At 47.8% G+C, this 23,676-nt stretch overlaps 1 protein-coding gene across 1 annotated transcript in view; it reads right to left on the reverse strand.

Moving 5' to 3' along the window:
• The window catches only part of LOC146782863 (monocarboxylate transporter 13-like), a 40,549-nt gene that overhangs the window by 11,908 nt on the left and 4,965 nt on the right, over positions 1-23,676 (reverse strand). Inside the window, exons 2-3 of the mRNA XM_085637433.1 lie at positions 6,644-6,787; positions 4,297-5,082 (exon numbers count right to left, since the gene is read on the reverse strand). Of these exons, the coding sequence (XP_085493559.1) occupies positions 4,297-5,082; positions 6,644-6,787 (930 nt within the window). The remainder of the gene's footprint in view (positions 1-4,296; positions 5,083-6,643; positions 6,788-23,676) is intronic.

Consider the following 23,676-nt stretch of genomic DNA (forward strand, 5'->3'; position numbering starts at 1 on the left):
GACGACAACTGCTGTGGCTGACCTGGGATGCATTGTGGGCCTGGAATTATGTTTGGCCTCCCTAGGCTGGAAAGGGGAGACTCGCCAGAGCTGTGCTCATTAGACAGGTATTATGCTGCCCGATACAGGGAGGCTTCCGAGGTTGGAGGTGAATTGGGATCAAAACACTTACGTATGTGGTCCTGAGGAATGGCTTCATGTCTTTTGAGTCATTACAACTGGAGTATGCCCTAGCCGAGACACAGCGGTTCAGATACCTTCAGTTGAACCTGCCCTGAGGAGAGACCGGGTGCTGGAGACAGCCCTTCCGGACCACTCCCCACTGGAAAGCTGGGTGCTGGGCGACGCACTTACCCATCAGGTAGTCTCCAGGCTGTAACTCACGACCATAAATAACATGACAGATACACTAAGTAAGGAGACTGCAGGAGACATGGGAGCCCAATGTGGGCCCCCTGGAGGTTGTTGACTGGCAGGTGGCGTTGATGTACACTAGAGAGGTAGCCATCAGGGCCAGGTTCCACCTGATCCATTTCAAAGTACTACATAGGTCCTACTACAACAGGTCCGGTCTCCATAAATTGGGGAGTGCAGAGAGCCCCCTATCCCTTAGTTGTACCACAGACGAGGGAACCTTCCTCCCCATGATTTGGGGCTGTCAAGGAATAACATAATATTGGGAGTCCATAGTTAAAGAATTGGAAGTGGTGGTAGGTTCTGTAATTCCCAGAATGCCTCAATTAGTTGTACTAGGCATACCAAATAATGTGGACATCCCAAAGAAGCAATTGTAGTTCTGTGGGCTTTGTTGTTACCAAGAGAGATCTGGCCAGGCTATGGGGGGCTGGAGAAGTGTCCCCACAAGAGACATGTGGAGGGATGGTATGAATCGTTGCATGGATGCGGAGAAGGTTGTGTATGAAAACAGGGCCTGCTCCAGGAAATTTGAGTAAGTCAGGAAAATGGATGTCCTACCATGACCTCAGATCCGACTTGGATGTTATATGAGGTAATGAGCCTCCAGCATGATAATGTTGTCGATGAGGAGGACTCCACCATGAACCTTGTGCTGAGATATATCCAGGTGTTTTGCTGCAGTGCTGGTGGCCGGCCAAAGGCAGGAAGGGAGAAAGGGGATCATGATGTGTGTGTTTTATTGACTGTTTTGTAAAATCAATAAAATATGGTTTTTTTAAAAAAAGATTCTGGTCATGATGAGGTGTTTGCTAAGCAGCCCTAGTTTGTACAATGGTGAGTTCAGGTCATGTATATGGTGTATATTAAAGCTTCCAAAGTTTGGATCTCCCATGGTGACAACATTGTGTGCTATTTACCAGCCCAGGTGGATGAAAAATCCAGGCAACAAAAAAGTTTACATATGAAGGGAAATCTGTGTTGGAATTCATTGAGCAAGCTGATTTCAAGAAAGGACGGATTGGGCATTAAGGTTTTTAAATCACAGGTGGTGATACAAGAAACTTAATGCCAAATACCTTCCCCCTACTTCTCCTGACACTTCTAAAATAATTAGTTTTTTATATGCTCATGAAGAAAGACACCTTTATGAATGGAAGGGGAAGGGATAATCTAGAGTTTCCTACTCCAAGGGAAACAGAGATTAATGAAAGGGTTGTTGAAGGTGTGGGAATCAGAGAATTTCACATTTAAGTTTGTGAATAACAAGAAACTTAGGGCCCGATTTAGAGTTTGACTGACAGGGTGCTTCGCCACAAATATACAGTACTGCATAGCAGGAACATCCCAGGTCTGTAAGAATCTGTTTCTGGAACCTGAAGAAGTAAGTTGATCCCTAGGATGATGGTCAGACATGTCCTCAACGTGTATTAGGTTAATCTGAATTCTACCTGTATATTTGCAGACTAAGGGCCTGGTTCACAGAGGTAACGTCAGCTTTTCAGTTCGTATACTACTTTTGGCTATTCACAAAATCTGTGTTTAATTTACTACTAAAACACAGTAGTAAGTCTAGCAGCACACATGACCAACCGCTGGTGTTGCAACACCCAACCATAAAAAATAATAGAGGTAGTAAATTTGAATAAAAATGAATCAAAGAATGATTCCACGATAAAGATAATAGTGCGTGTAAAGTTTTTATTTTTTCATATTTAAACTACATATATAAAATTATTTTACATTATTATTTAACATAAAACATTTTTTATAATATTTTCGAGTTGAATAAATATTTTTACTTTCACTATGTAGAGTTTCCATAGTGAAGTCATAGGGGCCGATAACTCTCTATGACAAAGTATAGAAAAATGTATAGAAAAAATTAAAAATAGTTTTATTTTGAATATTAGAACATTGGAATGTTGGAAGCTCCATTGAAAACAATGGAGTGCTCCGGGCTTATAATGGCTGGTATAAGCCCGGAGCTCCAACATTCCAATGTTTCTTTGTTCACAGCTCTGGCTGTGAACAAAGGCTTCAGGGAGCCTGAGGGGATTTGAATCCCCTCGCGCTCCCTGAAGGCTTCGTTTTATTTGTTAGAACATTCTGCCCTCTAGTGGCAGAATGTTCTAATAGCCTTATAGCCCTTCGTAGCAGGGCTATACCGGCTTTCAAAGACCCACTGCTTTGTTAAAGGCCCGAGCATTAGAATGTTGGTAGCTCCATTGAAAACAATGGAGTGCTCCGGGCTTATAATGGCTAGGATAAGCCCGGAGCTCCAACAGTCCAATGTTTCTTTGTTCACAGCTCTGGCTGTGAACAAAGGCTTCAGGAAACCCGAGGGGATTTCAATCCCCTCGCGTTCCCTGAAGGCTTTGTTTTATTTGTTAGAACATTCTGCCCTCTAGTGGCAGAATGTTCTAATAGCCTTATAGCCCTTCGTAGCAGGGCTATACCGCAATTAAAGACCGGCTGCTTTGTCAAAGTCCCTCGCCTTCGGCTCGGGCCTTTAACGCTGCAGCGGGCCTTTAATAGCCGCTACGGCGGGCTATAAGGCTATATTAATACATTTTAATTCAATATTTTTTTTTAAAGTTGAACAAAATAAAAACTGCTACATCACTATTATCTTTATTTTAAACTAATTCTTTAATTAGTTTATGTACACTAAATGAATCTAAAGATATTTTCTGAACTTCAAATTAAATAGTGAATCCCCTTTAAAAAATACATATTTTAATATACGTCAATAACTATTAAAAGTGTTGTATATAATTAATTCTACATAATTTCATTATATTTTTTTAAATGCTATATTGATTTTACATTAAAAAATGAAATGAAAATAATAAATATGTACTATTTTTATGATTTTAACATTATATTAAATGTATTTGTATTTGCAATTGTTTGAAATATCTTAATTTAGTTTAAATATTTGTCCTACAAGGTTTGATTTAAAATCCCTACCTTCATTATTTTCTATAAGTTGGTGTTGCAGCACCTGTGATTGGCCATGTGTGGGGCTGAACTTACTGCTACGGTGGCAGTAGTAACTTACACTCATAAATTTGGCTCCACTGCATTTTTCAGGGGGTGGAGACTTGTCAGTTATAATTTTTGAGTAATTTTACACTCAGATTTTGTCACTAGTCAAAAAAGTAATAAATTTACTCAAAAGTGTAAATTACTCAAAAATTTAAGTTACCTTTGTGAATCAGCCCCAATAATTTAACATAACATTTTGCTCACAGTGTGAAATACATGGTTGGTGGCATGACCACTGTGAAAAAAGAGGTTTGTACACTTTCTTAAATGTCCTCATCAGCCAATTAGAGAAAAAATTATCTCATGGCAGCAGCATCTGTCTCTCTGGTAACAAAGTAGTTCTCCAAGCATACTAGCCAGAGTGATCCTAAAGATGGAGGCCATCGTCCATGGTGGCATTTAGTGTAATGGCGTGACAAATCATGCTCCTTTGAAGAAGAGGAACTGTGATGCCTCATTGTGCACCTGCTAAATCGCCCATGTTTGTCAACTTCCAACACTAGGGTGTGGGATCTGCATATACAGGAGGGCTTTCCTGTTGCAATTAGTTCAGTTCTTGATTGTGGTTTATCTAATACTTTAACAGTTGGCTGACACACAGAACTTCAATCAAACCACTATTTGCCTGTGTGCACCAGAGTCAGACCGATTTACTTGTCACATGTTCCCACCAACCTCAAAGCCCCTTATTCATGTATCTCTTGAGTATGAATCTTTACTGCTCCATGCACAAACACCTCTCTTCCTTTTCATCCTATTCCTCTCTATCTCCCATCCTCTTCCTATCGCCCACAGTGCCACTCCATAATCTTTGCTCTTTAGCAAGCTTACCTGAAAGTGGGGGGCCCAGCAACACCCCAATACTCATGACCATTAAGGAAAGCCCCACGGCGCTGGTCACCCTCTCAGTGGTCACCAGGTCAGGTAGCACTCCGAATATGAGTGGCGTAAAGGCACCAGTACTCAGACCATAGAAGAGACCCAGGACTATGATTCCAGGGAAGGTGTTACCAAGGGACAAGAGGAGCAGACTGAGCGCACATGTTGAGCTCCACAGCACCAAGAGCTGCAGCGATGTAAGCAGCTTGAGGTCAGCAAAAAAACCTGATAAGAGACGAGAGCCAGAGTCTGCTATTCCTGTCACTGACATGAGAAAGGCCGCCTCATAGCTGCTGAGGCCCATGTCCTTGCCATGCGGAACCAGGTGGACATAAGGCACCATGGCACCAGCACCGATGAGAAGCATGCTGAATGAATACACAACAAAGCCACGGTTCAGGAACAGGCTGAGGTCAAGATCAGAGGCAATCTTGTGTAAAAACAAGGCACCCTTGGAATGCTTCTCTGCTTTTACTTGTCCATTGCGGTGGTCTTGCAGCACGCGAACAGGCCGAAGTAGAGCACCACAGATGCACAGGTTCAACTGCATTGCTGAGAGGATGATGAGGGCCCCTCGCCAGCTGTAGATATCAATGAGAGCTTGGAAGAGTGGTGAGAAGAGGAAGCAGGAGAGGCCGTTGCCAGTGAGTGCCAAGCCCAGGGCGAGGATCCGTCGGTGGAGGAAGTACTTTGGGATGGCGCCCATCACTGGACCATAAACCAGAGACCAACCGATGCCTGGATGAGGGAAAAACATACCTCTTTAGGATCTGCTTCAACCATGACACGGTTTCACCTTGTTTGGCCAATTCCTTCTCTCACCGTTTTTCCCTGGTATAGTATGTTCTCTGAGAGAGGAAATTCCTATACATAAAGTCAGTGGGGAATCTGTCTGTGTTTATTTGCTCTTTGGCTTTATACCTGTCTATACCAACATGGCGTCCAGCGGATGCCCAGTTATCTATCCACATCTGGAACGTATGCTCTTGATTTATCTGGTTGCTGAACCCTTCTGCATTGAATCCACCCACCTAATGACATTTTTTTGCCTATTTTTCTAGAAGTTCATGGGCATATTGATCACGAAGTTGAGTCGCCTTTGCGCCTCGCAACAGGGCACAAGGGACACACAACTACTAAGTAAGATTGATCAAACCACGTAAGTCCAACTTGCATGGCCCAGAATGGCTTAATAAATCTAGAGAAAAGCAATGCAGTGCAAATTGCTGTGCTGTGTTAATCTGCCCGGGGGAGGCGTTCCATGGGTGCTCCCACTCATCCACCCATGGATTTATGCGCATTCCCAGATTTACCATTACTGGTAGACCTGGAATGTGTCTAAATGCACGCCTCCCCAGGTGAGGCGTAACAAGGATAAATATCTTTATTTCTCCTCGTTTTTTCCCTCTTTTATGTGTGCTACATTCTGCAGCACACATACAAAGAAGAAAATGCCTCAGAGGATTGTTTTTGAGCAGGGAGGTGTCCCTTTCTGCTCAAAAACAATCCTGCTTACAACGCAGATACCGTTGCACCACGGTGCACCATAGTGCAAGGGTACCTGAATTGAAGCAAGGCAGCACATTGTGGACCAGCGCAGGGAAAAGACAGGAATGCGCCTTATTGTTCAATGCAGTTCTTTCCTGCTCCTTTTCATGCAGTGCAGCCCATTAGCTGCCACAGTTGATATACCTGTTTTTTCCCCAACCCTTCCACACTTGTGACCCCTATTGTATCTTCTCCCACACACCCAACAGTTGCTGCAGCCTTAGGCTATGCACTCTTTTGTTCCACATTTCTTCCAAGTCTACATCCTATGGTCTCTTCGCCATATGTCACTCCCTCACAGCTACAGGTCCATCGCCACACTATAAATAATCTTGCAGACAAGCTCCCTATCTCTAATAGTTCTCACAGGACACCATAAGACTGCAGACTAAGAAGCATGAAAAAGAAAACACAAAGCATTAGGCCTTTTCTATGCACCCATGATCTGGAACAACATCCCCTTTTCTATCAGGATACTCTGCTGCGTTTAAAGAACAAGTTGAAGTCACACCTCTTGAAAGAACACCACATCACATTGCATTAGCAGTCCACAAACCCGCCATCTCTCTTATCCCTTATTGAGGTTATGCTTGCCTTACACCCTGTACAGTGCTTTGTTGCCTTTTGGATAGGTTTGCACTATTGAAATATCACATACAAATACATTAAATATACAAATATCACTCTCCCACTACTCATGTATTCCTGCAATGCCATAGCCCACACTCCATTCTCAGGGCCTGTCTCTCACCTGACACGACTCCCAAGGTGAGGTAGAGGTGCAGCACTGAGTTTGCAAAGGAAGCCAAAAGAATACCCAGGAAGCTGAGGACCCCTCCGGCCATCACCACCACTCGTTCCCCATACTGCACACTGAGAGCACTTCCAACTGGACCTGAAACAAAATGAAGGAAGAACCACACTGTCATGAGTAAGGGACACTTGAATAGATGAACTGGAAAAATAAATAGAGGGGAATAAACAGGCACTGATCAAAGTCAGCCCCATAACCCGTCACCTACTGACTACGGCCACTCCTTTTGCATCAACCCAGCCCTTTCAACTCACTTTCCTCTCTAACCCATACCCTCTCTGAGACCAAGCCCTAACTGAGATTCTTCCTCCAGGATCTGACCTCTGTAATCCTATTTTTCTCTGTGCCTTGCCTTCTCAGAGCTGTAAGCACTCAGAGCTGTGCCCTCTTTCCTCTCCTTTCACCAAGCCCTGCCCGCTCAGGGCCCTGCACTCTCAGAGCTGTGCCGTCATACTGAATTTGGCACAAAGGTAGATTTTGATTCAGAGATCACGCTTTTAGTTGTCTGGTGTAAATTCATTCAGCGGCTGTTGAGAAATTTACGGAAATTCAGATTTGTTTATCTGCGTTTGAGGCGACTTCATGAATAATAATGAGCTCATGCAGGGAAATGCAGAGCTCTGATTGACTGCCAACACTTCAGCCAGGAAGTGTTGGCAGCGATCTTGGGACTCAGCTTCAGGTGAGTCCCAAAAAAAAAAAAAAGGGCAGGGTAGCATAAAAAATGCTGCTGTTAATTAGCGAAATTTATGAATTTGTGGCAAAAAAAGTGCAGGCTCCCGTGCTTGTTCTGGAAATATCCCCTAGATGGAGCAGGTCCTGGGGACATGTTCCTCTATATTAAAATTAAAGGAGGGGGCAAACGGGGTCCCATCCTTATGCCCCATGGACCACCACCTCCCTGGGGCTTATGACTGTATCACAGGGGGCTGTGCAGACCCCCAGGCTCCAGGAGCAACCACCTCTGGAGGGCTAACTTAAAAGAAATCAAGGGGCCTCACAGACCCCTGTGCCCTGGTGACCACTTTCCCCCCGGGGCTATGCTATTCCTAGTGCGGGGACCTTGTGGACCCCCCTGGGCCCTGGGGACCACCCCCTCCCCGGGGCTAAATGAATATTTTAAAACTGGGAGATGGGCTATGCGCCCGCCAGCCGAGCTATTGCAGCTCTGGGGACCACCACCTCCTCAGGGTTGATCCATCAACTACAAAGGAGGAGGTGTGTGCCCCCCTCCTGGAGCCATACATTTCCTTGGGACCGCTACCCCCCAGGGTTGGCTCCTGCTATGCCCGAGGTACCCACCCCAGGACATAGCTGTTGGCTGTGACTTGGCAGGAGCTTTGACAGCTCCAACCAAGTCAGAGCAAATACTCTGCTTCCAGCAAGTGAGAACTGACAAAATGCTGTCACTTGCTGGAAGCAGAGGTTTCGTTTGTTTCCCTGCCTGCTGTCAAGTAGGCAGGGAAACAGAGGAAATGATTTCTCCTGCACGTAGGGCAGCTCCCTCCGTGCAGCAGCAATTTTGGTTCCCTGCAGGAGGTAGAGAGCCAGCAGGGATTGCAGGGGCCGTAGGGCTCCCCTTGCAGTCCCACTGCACACTGTGTGCCCTGGGGTACCCAGGGAATCATAGCCAGGACCTAGGGGATAGGTTCCCTGGGGCCAAAACCAGCCCATGGAGGGGAACCTCTTGTCCCCATTCCCCATTAGATAATGGCCAGGCTCTGGGGGATGGATCCACGGCGTAGGAGAGCTGGGCAGATCGTAGGGTCCTCCAGGGTGCGTGGAATTTGAGTTGACTGTTCAGGTTTGCTGGTCCGGTGTGGTGGAGGGCCTTGTGGGTGTGGGTGAGCATCTTGAAGTTGACTCTAGCTTCGATGGAGAGCCAGTGGCGTGTGCGCAGGTGCTGGGAGATGTGGCAATGTCTTGGCAGGTCGAGGACCAGTCTTGTGGCGGCGTTCTGGATGTTCTGTAGCTTGCAGGTGATGTTTTTGTTTATTCCGGCATAGAGTGCGTTGCCGTAGTCAAGTCTGCTGGTGACCAGGGTGTGAGTGACGGTCTTTCTGTGTTCGAGGGGGATCCATTTGAAGGTGTTACGTAGGAGGTGGAGGATGTTGAAGCAAGAGGACGAGACGGAGTTGATCTGGCAGTCCATTTTTAGCTCAGAGTCCAGGATGATTACCAGGTTGCGCGCATGGTCCGTGAGGGTGGGTGGGCTTCTGAGGATGGGGGGCCACCAGGTGTCGTTTCATGAATCGGAGTTTGGGCCCATGATGAGTACTTCTGTTTTGTTGGTGTTTAGTTGTAGGCAGCTTTTTTTCATCCATTTGGCGATGGCTTCCATGCCTTCTCGAAAATTGTGTCTGGCGGTATTGGGTTAGTTGGATAGAGAGTGGATGAGTTGGTTGTCGTCTGCATATTGCACAATGTTGAGTCCGTAGGTTCTGAAAATGGGGACGAGCGGAGCCATGTAGACGTTGAAGAGTGTAGAGCTGAGAGAGGACCCCTGGGGGACTCCGCAGGTGGTAGGTGTAGGGTCGGAGAGGTAAGGGGGGGAGTCTGACCCGCTGCGTTCTGCCGGAGAGGAAGGAGCAGATCCAGTTGAGGGCTTTGTCTTGGATCCCTGCGTCGTGGAGTCTGCATATTAGGGTGCGGTGAGAGACTGTGTCAAACGCCCCTGAGAGGTCGAGGAGGATGAGGGCTGCTGTTTCTCCTTTGTCCAGTAGGGTGCAGACGTCATCTGTTGCAGCGAGGAGGGCGGTTTCCGTACTGTGTTTTTTCTGAAGCCGCATTGGGAGGAGTCAAGGATATTGTCCTCTTCGATGAATGTGGCGAGTTGGCTGTTGATGGCTTTCTCGATGACTTTCACTGGGAACGGGAGCAGGGAGATGGGTCTGTAGTTTTTGAGGTCGGTTGGGTCTGCTGAGGGTTTCTGCAGGAGGGGGTTGACCTCGGCGTGTTTTCAGTCATCGGGAACGTGGCGGTTGCCAGGGAGTGGTTGATGGTGTGGCAGAGCATGGGTGCGATGGTCGGCGGCTCTGTTGGAAATGTGGTGGGGGCAGGGGTCCGTGGGGGCCCCGGAGTGGAATGACTTCATCGTCTTCAGTGTGTCTTTGGTGGTGAGGGCTGTCCAGTTGTCAATCGCTGGCTTCAGGGTGTCGGGGCTAGTTGGTGAGGGTTCAGTGTGTTGGTTGTTTTCTTCGAAGTTGTCATAGATGCTCTTGATTTTGTGGTGGAAAAAGGTGCTGAGTTTGTCGCAGAGGTCACACTTAAGAAATAAAAATAAAAAGCATTAGAAGTTCACTTAAAAATACAAAGGTGACAGGGACTTTAAAGTTAGGAAATAGAATTTTAAAAACCCTAGAAGTTCACTGAAAAAAAGACAGGTTACAGGGACTTTATAGTTAGGAAATAGAATTAAAAAACACCATAGAAATTCACTGGTAAAAACTAAGGTTACAGGGATGTTACTGTTAGGCTTACATTTCACTCATACACATGAAATTCAGTAGTTAGGGTTGTCTGAGCTAACTGTAACTTTTTCCCCTGCAATGCACTGCTTATGACCTCACATGTTACATCACTTATGACATGGTCAGTGACATCACTGATGACATCATCCACAGAACCACTCACAACCCTCTCACACCCTAATACAACTTCACATACTCCCCCTCTCACACAACCACTCACAAACCCATTCACAGACCCATACCAGTACTCACACACCCACTCACTGATTATTAGAGACACTCACACATCTACTAACTGACTCATATTGCCACTCATGTACCCACTCACTCACCAAACAGTTACTCACACATCCAGTTATACTGACAAACAGACTCTGATACATTCACTCATACACCCATACTGCCACTCACACACTGAGTCAGTCATCTATACAGCGATTCACACACCTACTCACTCACCCATATGGATAGTCATACAGCCACTCACTCACCTATGCAGTTACTCACATACCCACTCACTTAGTCATACTAACACATGTACTCACTCACCTATAGAGTCACTGACACAAGCAGACACCCATACAGCTACTATCACATTTACTCACTCACCCATACAGTCACTCACACACCACATGCACTCACCCATACACTACTTGTGTACCCAAGTAGACACATACACACACGATCACGCACCTATACAGCCTCTCATACCCATTCACCCTCACATATACCACTGGCATACCTACACACTTCCCCAAACAGCCACAGACATGGTGACTCATTCACTGATACAGCCACTCACAAAGCCCATAGAGACCCTCAGATACCTTCTCACACATGGATGCACACAGTCACACAGCCACTCACATTGTATGTGCTACAAATAATATCAAACTTTAACAGTATACTAACTATACTCAACTGCGGAATTTCACTGGTTTTGTATGAGTATAATGTCCCCATAACCTTCGTTTTTTTCAGTGAATTTCCAAGGTTTTTTTAAGTCCATTTCCTAACTATAAAGTTCCTGTAATCTTTGTTTTGTTCAGTGACAATATATATATATATATAGATATATATATAGATATAGATAGATAGATAGATAGATAGATAGATAGATAGATAGATAGATAGATAGATAGATAGATAGATAGATAGATAGATAGATAGATAGATAGATAGATAGATAGATAGATAGATAGATAGATAGATAGATAGATAGATATTGCCAGTAGGTAGTTATAGTTAGGACATAGTTTCCATAGACGAAATTCTTTTTATTTTCCTAATAACGTTGGCACAGTTTGATGAAACTTCACAAACTTTTCAAAACTAGTTTGCCACTCACTTCAGCTGCTGTAATGAAAGTTCCAGGGTGATTCATCATGGTGCATGGATTCTGCTCAGGAACAGAACTATACTTGGGAGCATAGAGCATCAGCATGTCACCAGACTACCTCAATATCTATGAGCCCGAGTCTAATTAGCTATAGTGCCTCACTTGCCCTCTGAAGCCTTCTAGAGAAACAAGTGAGTTGGCACCCCAGAACACAACACTCTCAATCCACTCAGGGATTGCGGTAACAGGGCAATCTTTTCCCTCTCTTACTAGTAGTTGTCCACAATAAGATAAACAAGAGACAAGGAGGACATTAAGAATATTTATTTAAATTAGCGTGCTCTAAGATGCAGTATTTGCCCCAAAAATTAGAAAGCAAATGGATAGCAAAAATATTGTTAGTGTTGTTAACAAACCATAAACCATAAAAAGCCTTGTCACATTATAAAACAGATTAGCCTAAAATCAAGCATCTGAGCATACCCTGCCAACTTATGACTGGGTGTGAGCGTTTGATTGGTTCTGATGCTCCGTCCATCACCACCCCCTTTTGTACCGCTTTGTTCGCCATAAGTTGGCAGGGTATGCTCAGACGTGAGTCCCTTGCTCACTTTGCCACTGGATTCAAGCAAGCCTGGCTGAAGACGGCTGAAATGCCAGAAACCGGTCCTAGGAAGCTTGTTTCCGGTCCAGGGAAGGCATGGCTTGGCAGTTCGGGCTGGACTGTTCCCATGAGGCACAGGGTCAGACTGATTTGCATATGGCCATGTCTGAACTGGGATGGCAGAGTGGGCTAAAGAACGGTGATGGATCAAACCCAGATCTGTTGACTGGGTGTGAGTGTTTGATTGGTTCCGATGCTCCGTCTATCACCACCCCCTTTTGTACCGCTTTGTTCGCCATAAGTTGGCAGGGTATGCTCAGACGTGAGTCCCTCGCTCACTTTGCCATTGGATTCAAGCAAGCCTGGCTGAAGACGGCTGAAATGCCAGAAACCGGTCCTAGGAAGCTTGTTTCCGGTCCAGGGAAGGCATGGCTTGGCAATTCGGGCTGGACCGTTCCCATGAGGCACAGGGTCAGACTGATTTGCATATGGCCATGTCTGAACTGGGGTGGCAGAGTGGGCTAAAGAACGGTGATGGATCAAACCCAGATCTGTTGACTGTTTGTGAGTGTTTGATTGGTTCTGATGCTCGGTCCATCACCACCCTCTTTTGTACCGCTTTGTTCGCCATAAGTTGGCAGGGTATGCTCAGACGTGAGTCCCTTGCTCATTTTGCCACTGGATTCAAGCAAGCCTGGCTGAAGACGGCTGAAATGCCAGAAACCGGTCCTAGGAAGCTTGTTTCCGGTCCAGGGAAGGCATGGCTTGGCAGTTCGGGCTGGACTGTTCCCATGAGGCATAGGGTCAGACTGATTTGCATATGGCCATGTCTGAACTGGGGTGGCAGAGTGGGCTAAAGAACAGTGATGGATCAAACCCAGATCTGTTGACTGGGTGTGAGTGTTTGATTGGTTCTGATGCTCGGTCCATCACCACCCTCTTTTGTACCGCTTTGTTCGCCATAAGTTGGCAGGGTATGCTCAGACATGAGTCCCTTGCTCACTTTGCCACTGGATTCAAGCAAGCCTGGCTAAAAACGGCTGAAATGCCAGAAACCGGTCCTAGGAAGCTTGTTTCCGGTCCAGGGAAGGCATGGCTTGGCAGTTCGGGCTGGTCTGTTCCCATGAGGCACAGGGTCAGACTGATTTGCATATGGCCATGTCTGAACTGGGGTGGCAGAGTGGGCTAAAGAATGGTGATGGATGAAACCCAGATCTGTTGACTGGGTGTGAGTGTTTGATTGGTTCTGATGCTTCGTCCATCACCACCCCCTTTTGTACTGCTTTGTTCGCCATAAGTTGGCAGGGTATGCTCAGACGTGAGTCCCTTGCTCACTTTGCCACTGGATTCAAGCAAGCCTGGCTGAAGACGGCTGAAATGCCAGAAACCGGTCCTAGGAAGCTTGTTTCCGGTCCAGGGAAGGCATGGCTTGGCAGTTCGGGCTGGACTGTTCCCATGAGGCACAGGGTCAGACTGATTTGCATATGGCCATGTCTGAACTGGGGTGGCAGAGTGGGCTAAAGAACGGTGATGGATCAAACCCAGATCTGTTGACTGGGTGTGAGTGTTTTTTTTTTTTCTTTTTTTTTTGAAAAACCTTTATTCTTGAAAACATGGACACAGCTATTTAGCCGACATCCCGGAGGTTCGGCAGCTTTGAGAAAGCAAACAAGGAAACGTCCACAGTGCATAGAGGAGAATCAAAAAAGGTTCTATTTTAAATAAATACAAACTCACACAAAACCCCAGCAAGGCGAATGACACTGAATACCACTGGTGATTGCCCCTCAGGGGAGAGCAGACCCCCGTCGTCTAACAGTCACATCTCTGTGTTAAGAGGAAAAAGGGGGGGAAAGCAGAGGCCCAAAAAGTCAATTATCAATCAGATACATATACAGATGCTGGAAAGAATGTTAAGGAGAGAGCTGTTCATCGGGGAGATCCAAATCAGGGGCAAGACATATGCCACCCCTATCCTGGTTCCACCTCCCCCAAATGGCATGCCACTTCCGGGGGCGCCCTCTAGCACAATATACTGTCTTTTCCCTCAGCATACTCCAGTCCATGTTTTCTTTCCACGCAGTCAATGTGGGGGGAGCCGCTGAGCCCCACAGGCGCGCGATGTCTCGCTTAGCCACCATATTACCCAGGGTCACCCACTGGGTCTGTCCCACATCGTGATCGGTAGGCCCCCAAACATTCAGGAGACAGCACCGTGCCTCCGGCTGCATAACAATGCCCGTCACCTCCCCCATCACCGTATGGACTCTCCTCCAGAATTCCCTGATAACGCCACATTCCCAAATGATATGCATAAAGGTACCCACCATACCGCATCCCCTCCTACATAAACCCTCCTCCGAGAATCCCATACGAACCAGCCTAGGCCCCGTGACATAGGTTCTGTGGAGTATTTTGAGCTGCACCAGCCTCAGTCGTGATGGGATCGCGACCTCCTTAGGAGAGGAGACCGCAGACTGCCAGTCCTCGTCATCCAGTTCGAGCCCGTCCCTAGTCCACTGGTCCCTCAGCCCCAACAGCAGGTCCGCCCGAACGTTTATCAATTTCTTATATATGAGAGAAATCGTACTCTCCGGCATGTGGCCGTCGAGGATCCGATCCTCCAATGGAGAGGACTCAGGCACCTTCTCTCCGTCTACGAGAACTGATCGCAGGGCATGACGCACTTGAACGTAGCGGAAGAACTCGGATTTCCCCAACTCATACTCCTGCTGCAGCTCTTCAAAGGACTTCACCCTCCCCTTACTCAGCAAATCTCCAACCCTGGAGATTCCAATCAAGTCCCATTTATCAAAACCTTTCGTATACCAGAGCTTCCCCAATCTGTCAGATTCAAACAACGGGGTAGCTAGGGTGAGCCTATCCTTCCAGCCCAACGAGTCAGTCACCAACCTCCACACGCGCACCGCCACCCCCGTGGGCCCCGTGAGGGACGAGTCCAGCGCCCGAGAGTACAGCGCTCTATGATAATTACCGCCGCGCAGCAACCATCGGTCCATGGCATAACCGGGGCTTAGAGCCGGACCATAGAAACCATGATTAATCGCGCTCAACTGGGTGGCCCAATAATAGCGTCGAATGTCCGGAAGCGCAATACCCCCGTCGTACCACGGAAGCGTCAACTTAGCAATCGCTATGCGCGGCCTACCATCCCACAACAATGATCGTTGGAGGCTTTCAACCTCCCGAAAGTAACTGGCCGGTACCCAATCAAGGGTATTCTGCAAAGCATAGAGGAACCGGGGGAGAGACATCATTTTAAAGAAAGCAGCGCGCCCAACGAGGGAGAGCGGCAGCTTCCGCCAGCCCGCAACATCCCGCCGCAAGCGCGCCAATGGGGGGAGCAGGTTTCTCTCATACCGCAGGGTGGAGTCAGTGGAGATAAAGATCCCCAGGTACACAAAGCCCTGCTGGGCAATCTGGATCGAACACGTTCGCGGGACAGGCGGAACCTCGCCGCTCAGAACATACAAATACGATTTACTCCAATTGATGACGAGACCCGAGTTCCTGCCAAAGGACGTCAGAACGTCACAAACCACTATAAGCGAGTTCTTGGGCGAGGCGAGATATAACAGGATGTCATCGGCATAGAGCGATATACGGTCCTCGTGCTCGGGCGACCACCTAAGTCCACGTATATCCGGATGCCAGCGTATCCACGCCGCCAGCGGCTCGAGGGCAAGGGTGAACAACAAAGGCGACAAGGGGCATCCCTGCCGAGTTCCCCTCCCAAGCTGGAACGGAGTCGACGCCCGCCCGTTTACTACAACACTCGCAAGGGGACCCTCATACAGCAACCTCACCCAGCTCAAAAAACCAGGGCCAAAACCGAACTTGGCAAGCACTGCCCACAGATATGCCCATTCCACCGTATCAAAAGCCACCGTGGCATCAAGAGATGCCACAATAGCTGGTTCTCGGATCGTGCCCGCCCTGGCAATCACTCCATGGAGGCGCCGAAGGTTCAACGCAGTGTTACGGTGCGGGATAAAGCCGGATTGATCCGGATGGATCAAGTCTCCGAGCACCCTGACCAAGCGGCCTGCCAGAATTTTAGCCAGAATTTTCGGCTCAGCATTAAGGAGTGATATTGGCCGATAGGAGGAACACTTATCTCGGGGTTTACCCTCCTTGTGTATTACAACAATCGTCGCCAGTCTCTGGTCCAACGGAAGGGACCCTCCCCCCCGCGCCTCCACAAACATGGCGCGCAGGTGAGGGGCAACCCTATCCGGGAACAGCTTATACAAGTCAATCGGCAAACCATTAGGGCCTGAGGCCTTACCCGAGTTCAGCGCACGGATGGCACCCGCCACCTCATCGACCGTTATGTCTCCATCGAGGTCGTCCCTATCTACGTCAGACAGGCAGGGCAGATCAATGTCCCGCAGGAGGTCAAGCGAGTCCTCGGTCGGCCTATCCGAAACTGCGGCATAAACCATACTGAAATAATCCGAAAAACACTGTACTATCCCCTCAGGGTCAACAACTACCTCTCCCCCCTCTCTCGTCAGTTCCGGCACTACTCTATTAACCCGTTCTTTTTTGTCCAGCCAAGCTAGGAGCTTCCCGGCCTTATCCCCAACATCATACAAGCGGCCCTGCTGTTCCCTACTGAGGGTCTTGGCGGCATTAGTCACCAGGTCCTTATATTCGGCTTGCTTCAGGCTCAGCTCATGCAGTGAGGCCTCTGTAACCTCCTCCTCCAAGGCCACCTCTAAAGCCGCGATCTCCTCCTCAACCTGCATAACCTCGCCATCTCTCCGCCGCTTGGCCGCCACTACCAGGGAGAGGGCCTCTCCCCTCAGCACAGTCTTAAATGCTTCCCACAACGACACGGCCGAGTCAACAGACCCCTGGTTGTCCTTAAAAAAGTGATCAACCGTCTTCAACAGCGCACTGCGCATCTTGGGGTCCCGAAAGTACCAGGGGTTAATAGGAGCAACCCTGCCCCCTCCCTCGCGCCCGACATCCAGCCGGACCCACACTGGCGAATGATCCGATATGCCCCGCGCCATATGCCTGGCCTCAGATACCAACGAGGCATGCGCAGCCAGGGTAAGCAGGTAATCTATCCTAGAGAGGCTACCATGCGCCCCGGAGTGGAAGGTGTATTGGCTCTGTGTGGGGTGTCGGAGCCTCCAGCAGTCTACCAGGCCGAGTGTGTCTAGGAAGTCTGGAAGCCACTTCTGAGCCCCCCCGGTATCCCTGGGCGGGTACCTATCCAGCAGCCCAGAGCCGACAGCATTGAAATCGCCCCCCACCACTAACATACCCTCCGGGAGGTCCAACAAGGCCCTACCCAGATCTGTGAACATGGAGGCCTGCAGGGCAAGAGGGACATAGACCGAAACCAAAACCAAAGTTCTTCCTTCCCACCTCCCCCGCCACCGCCACAAACCTCCCCCTATCATCAACAATGGTGGAGTTCACCTCAAACGGTAGTGAAGCTCTAACTAGGATGCCCACACCCCTGGATCCAGAGGAGAATCCCGAGTGAGCTATGAATTTGTAACCTTTCCTATTAAGAGCATGGCAAGTATTACCTATAAGGTGTGTCTCCTGCAGTAGGACGACATCCGGCAAAGACCGTTTCAAGAACTGCAGGACTATCCCCCGCTTAATGCGATCCCCCAAACCATTAACATTCCAGCTAAGAACGTTTAAACCCCTACCCCCCATCCCCACACCACAAGAGACCCACCCCCCACCCGAAGAGCCACCATGGAATAATCCTGACAATGAGTACTGCGCCTTGCAAAAACAAACCCCCCAACAACAAACCCAAAATCCCAACTATCCCCCCCACCCTGCACCCCTGCTGCAGCTTACAAAGCCCCCCCAACTTGCAGTGTGCCTGTCGCCCTACCAATACCCAAATCTACAAAAAGTACCCTGAGGGAGGAAAGAGCTCCCATCGTCCTCCCGCAACCCTCCGTATTGTACTGCAATCGGTTCAAGTCATCATCCGGAACCAAATCAAGTCAGTCCGGCTCCAAAGGCATCAACCCTGCCCATCCCGGCCACTGTCCCCGTCTGTGGCGGCATCCTCACCAGTCCGTCGTCGGGGCAAAGCGTCCAGCCATTCACCGGCCATAGCAGGCGACTCAAAGAAGAAAGTTCGGTCTTCATACACCTCCTGTAATCTGGCAGGGAAAAGCATGGCATACTTCAGGTCCCTCTCCCGAAGCCGTCTCTTCACCCCCAGGAAGCTCAGCCTTTGCTTTTGCACCAGCTGGATGAAGTCAGGATAGAAACTCACCGACGCGTTCTGAAAAGGGACCGGGCCCGTCACCCGAGATGCTTGCAGGATAGCGTCCCGATCTCGGAAGTGAAAGAGCCTGGCGACAATCGGTCTCGGTGGAGCTCCCACCCTGGGCCTCCCGCCTGGCACTCTGTGGGCTCGCTCAACTGCGAAGAACTTCCCAAGGCCCTTAGGCTTCAGATGATTAAGCACCAAGTCCTGCACGAGAAGGTCCACAGAAACCTCGTCCGAGGACTCCGGGACCCCGATAATGCGCACGTTGTTGCGCCTGGCCCGGCTCTCGAAGTCCTCGAGCCGACGGGCGGAGAGGTCACTCTCGGCCCGCAGCTTACGAACCTCAGTCTGAAGTTCCGAGACATCGTCTGCGAGGCCCGTGGTCTTAAGATCAAGGGTTTTTACCCGTTCATTAGTTTTGCCCAAGTCCGCGCGGATCAGGTTAACGTCCACCAAGATGGTATCCACTTTATGCGCCAGGGCATCAAACTGTCTCCCAATCGAGGCCTGCATCCCTTCGAGCGCGCCCATGACGTCCTGCAACGAGAGCTCCGAGGACAGGGGTGAGGCAGTCTTCTGTCCATCCAGCGACTGGCTCGATCCACCGGGCGACCCCTTCTGCTGGGCATACCGGTCCATGTTATTAGCTTGAGTATAAGCTCCCCGCCTGGTAGCCTTGGGTTTCAGACGATCCACCTCTGCTTTACCCGACATGTCTGGCTCCAAGCAGTCCGGTGCCAAAAGACGGCCCTCTCTCAGGTAGAGGGAGCAGGAGAAGTCAGTACTGCAATAGCCCGCCTGGGTAGGGCGCAGAGCGTCCAGAGGATAATAAAGCAGCCGAAAGCACTCCCAGGCCATGGCAGACAAAGGGCGAGAAAGTGAAAGTGAAAGGACGGGATCTTCCGTCCGACAGTTCACACCTCGCCTGGCCGCTGTTGTTCAATTAGAGGTCGGGCATCCTGCCAATGCCAGCCCCTGGCATCCCTCGGAGACAGGCCTCAATCTTCCGCCGTGCACAACTCCGGTTCCCGGTGGGCGATCCGAACTCGGGCGGCAGCAATCGCCTCCATAACGAGTCATCTGCAAGATGCCGTGCATATAATACAGGATTGAAGACAGGATAGTCGACGGAGGGCGCGTGGGTCTCGGGAGCTCAAAGCTCACGCGGCCATCTTGGTCCGGCGCTAGGCTCCTCCCCGGGTGTGAGTGTTTTGATTGGTTCTGATGCTCCGTCCATCACCACCCCCTTTTGTACAACAAGAACAACCATACATTCATTTATTGATTAGAAACACATATATCAGCTTGCAACATTTAGTCAGTCTCTCTCACCCTAAAGCAGAGAATCAACAAGCCAGGTGAACCACTCAATTCCAATCCTGGGCAATATCCAAATCCAACATATAAGCAATATCAGCAGTCTTCAGCAGCAAGAATCACGTGATCACCCATAAATCAGACATTATTTTTCATCAAATGGTGGACCAGGATAGGGAAAATGAGTGACAGTCCTGCCATCAATAGGGTGGCATTAACATTACTGTGACGCAAAGGTCAATTAGGCTTGCTTTGCATTAGGTGGTCCATATATTCTTCAATAGGGAGATGTTGAAACTAAGTAAGGGTTTTCTGGCCTCTTTGGTTCTGACGATGGTGTCTCTGAAAGTCATGACTGTCCAGTGGCCGTTTTCAAACTGTGTTTGGAAGTTCCATCCAGAATGTTGATCCTTAATTAGGACCTGAATGCCAAAACATATGGTTAAGGGTCTTGTGCTCTGGTTTTGGCTCACATGATAGGTTGGCATTTTCCCACCTTACGTGACAGTTCTTGGCATCTGAGACACCATATGAATTGTGTTCTTGATGGGCTGGCCAAGATGAGAGATACAGGCATACACTGGGTGGGCAAGTGAGGGGTGTTGTGACAGACCTATAAAAAATTATGTATCATCCATTCGGTGTCCTTTTGTCTGACCCCGATGTGCAGCGCCTTTTCAGTGTTCTCCTGAACATGTCTACCTCCCTGTTAGCTTGGAACCACCATAGTGTGATCCTGCAGTGAGTGATGCTGAGCTTCTAAAGAAAGGATTTTTTTTTGGGGGGGGGGGGAGTTTTATATAGCGCGAACTAGCCCCGCAGGTATCAGAGCACTTTACATGAGCACCAGTTGCATCACAGACGGACACATTCATTTTTTGTTAGGCACGGGAGAATACGTGATTTGCCCAGAATCACAGGATGTTGAGCATCCCTGCTAAGTCTCAAGACCGGTTACCCAGCTTCAAGGTTGACCGCTCTAGCCATTAGGCCACATCCTCTCCTCTTAGATTGAAACTTGTTTAATTGAAATGGGGGTTGGTTGTCTGTCTTCAGCACTGACAGTATTCCATATGCTGCGATGATCTTCTCAAGCTTGGGTCTAACATGTGCTAAGGCTATCGACTGAACAGATTTGCCGACAGGGCATTTAGTGCATGTGTCCATAATGACAAGTAACAAGTGGAGGAATGCAGAAGTCTGCACTTTCTTTGGCCCTTGGGATTTCACAGTTTCCTTTCGTGAACAATGGTCCCTGGTGGTCACCACTCCTGATGAGCTGACGCAACTGGTATTCATAAATGGTAGATGCGACCCATGGTCTATATTCGGCAACCAATTCTACTTTTACTTTGTCCATTCCCAACATGTCTTGTTCAGGGAGATGGATCACTATATCTTGGAATGATCTAGGGATTACCATGTTATGTCCTCTTAGCACTAACCCTTAGTTTAGTTATTTGGGTATTCACTACAATGCTGTAAATGAGCTATGAGTTGACTAGCTATGTCTCAGATTTTGATGCCAGCAATGATGTTCTTACTTTAATGGACCCTGAGTATGCGGCATGCCAGATGTAGGTGCTTATCATTCCTTCTGTGATATATGATGTCTTCCATCGATGTCACTATATGGCTTGCTGACTGAACCACCAGGTCGATGTCCTCTTCCATGTTAGTTTGTCTTTTTGATGTGCTCTACAGGGTCTCTGCATTGTCAATTATGGATCGGTATGCTATATTGAATTGATATTTATGTAGCTGTGGCACCCACTTCTCTATGTATGGCGGAGTGAGGAGAGATGTGCCCAGGTATTGGTGAAAGAGTATGCATCCCAACTTAATCACCAGTACCTCCCTTTCAATTTGCGAATACTGTATCTAGTTCTCAGTAAGAGTATTGCTTATGAATGGAGTAAAATGGGTGCCCCTGTGTTCTTCAATTTCCTTGCACCTAAGCCCACTGGACTTGTTTTGACTACCAGTTCAGTCTCGTTTTGAGAGTCAAAACATTTCATTGTGGTGTCATCTAATCATGCAGCTTTAATGCTATGAAATGCAATTTGGTATTTGCCCGACTACTCTTATGTGGCCTGTGCTTTAGAGGGGGCATGAAGTGGTTTAGTTTGGGTTGCCAAGTTTAGTTTAAATTGACCACCTTAATTTGCCATGGCACAGGGCAAGGAAGCTGCAGATCTTTGAAGCATTTGAGGAGAAAGTGCATTCTTGATATCTTCTGATTTCTTGGGCTTGATGCTGATACTTTCTTGTGAAAATACATAGCCAAAAACACTGAAACTTGTCTTTAAAACATAAGACCACATTCAGACAGTCTTTGGATGGTAGCCCGTAATGCTTTTGCCAAATATCAGGATTATGTTACTGATGTTTATGATGTCATCTAGTCCTCAGAGGGTCTCATGGATTGCTTTCTAGAATATTTCTGCTGCCAAAGACATATCAGTGTTTAAACGTTTGCACCTTCTCAGTTCTACATGAGTGGTGAGGATCATTATATAGGTTCTATCATCATCAAGAAGCAGCTGATGGTATCCTTTGTTAAGGTCTAATTTAGAAAAGCTCTGGGCGCCATTAAGTTGACTAGTATGTCATCAATTATACGCGTAATTTGAAGTTCTCTTTTTATTGCATTGTTGCCTAGCCTCATGTCCATACATATTCTGATGGCTCCAGGCTGCTTTTGTTTTGAAGTAGCCACTATGCATGACATCCATGGGGTAGGAACAGAGACTCTTCAATAACATCTAATTTCCAGTTTTACATATTCCAGCTCCACCAGGAAACTTAGGTGGAACCAAACTCTTCAATGCAGCAAGGCAATTCGTTTGATGGGCTTATCTATATGCAGGTTGATTGGTTTAATTCCTAAGCTGGCAAGTCCTTCAAACAGATTGGCAAATTCTCTGAGGATGTTGTTAACACTGCATCCTTTGAGGCTTCAGGTGAAAAAAAAAATCCCTAAATCTTCAGCCATGTTTCAGCTGATGAGCATCCCAATTTGTTGTTATATAAAATTTAGCTTCAACTGTTGAGTCAGTGGGGTAGATTATTTTGTGAACGTGCCAGTTAGGGAAATTAGAATTAGCATTCTATAAGCGAATAGTCTTGTCTTGATGGGTACTAGCCTTGGCATATGGTAAATTGCATAAGCTGGATTTTGTCCATTACTTTGAATGGGGCATGTGAATCAATAAGATCTATAACTGAAAGCCCTTCTATTCACCCTGTGCATGTATGCTAAGGCTTTCTTCACTTTGCAGACCTGTTTGCATATGAGATGAGAAATGCTTCTTTGTCTTCCCCTTTAGATCATATTCGGCTGTTGACGCTGGTAAGGTCTCTACCTAGGACTATGACCTCTGTCAGATGGTGTGCTGGGACTGGGCTGCTGGCGGGTCACAAATAGGTCCTTTTCCTCAATGGTTGTTTCTGCACGTACGTGCAAAGTAGTTAGACTTTCCACAATTTGACCATGTTTTTTCTTATGCTGGACACAGCAGAGTTGGGCACAGATGAATCAGATGAGGTTTAGCACCACAGTGCCTGCATTGGGTTTAGTTTTGTTTGGCATCACTGTTGCAGGCTCGGTAATACTGTCCTTCTTGGGTGGCATCAACTATTTCTGTCTTCACTTGGTGTTGAGGCTGAGGTTCAGGCTTGAATTGTGATTTTAGTTAGCGCTGATTCCATTTGTTCCAGCTGGTCATTTAATAGTTTATGGAGTCTCCCTGGTATGACAATGGCATCTAAATGCATACCTGCCTCACAAAGTATCAGCCTTTTGAACACTGATCACCAGCATCCCTTGATCATTTGAGCTCTTACTGAGTCACTGTTTGTGCATATAGTGCTCATTTCACAAATGAGTGCATAGAAGCAGTCAATTGATTCTAACTCCCTCTGGCAAGATTGGCGTTATTTGAGTCTCAAATAGTC

The sequence above is a fragment of the Triturus cristatus genome, chromosome 12 (assembly GCF_964204655.1).
Source record: "Triturus cristatus chromosome 12, aTriCri1.1, whole genome shotgun sequence".
NCBI lineage: Eukaryota > Metazoa > Chordata > Amphibia > Caudata > Salamandridae > Triturus > Triturus cristatus.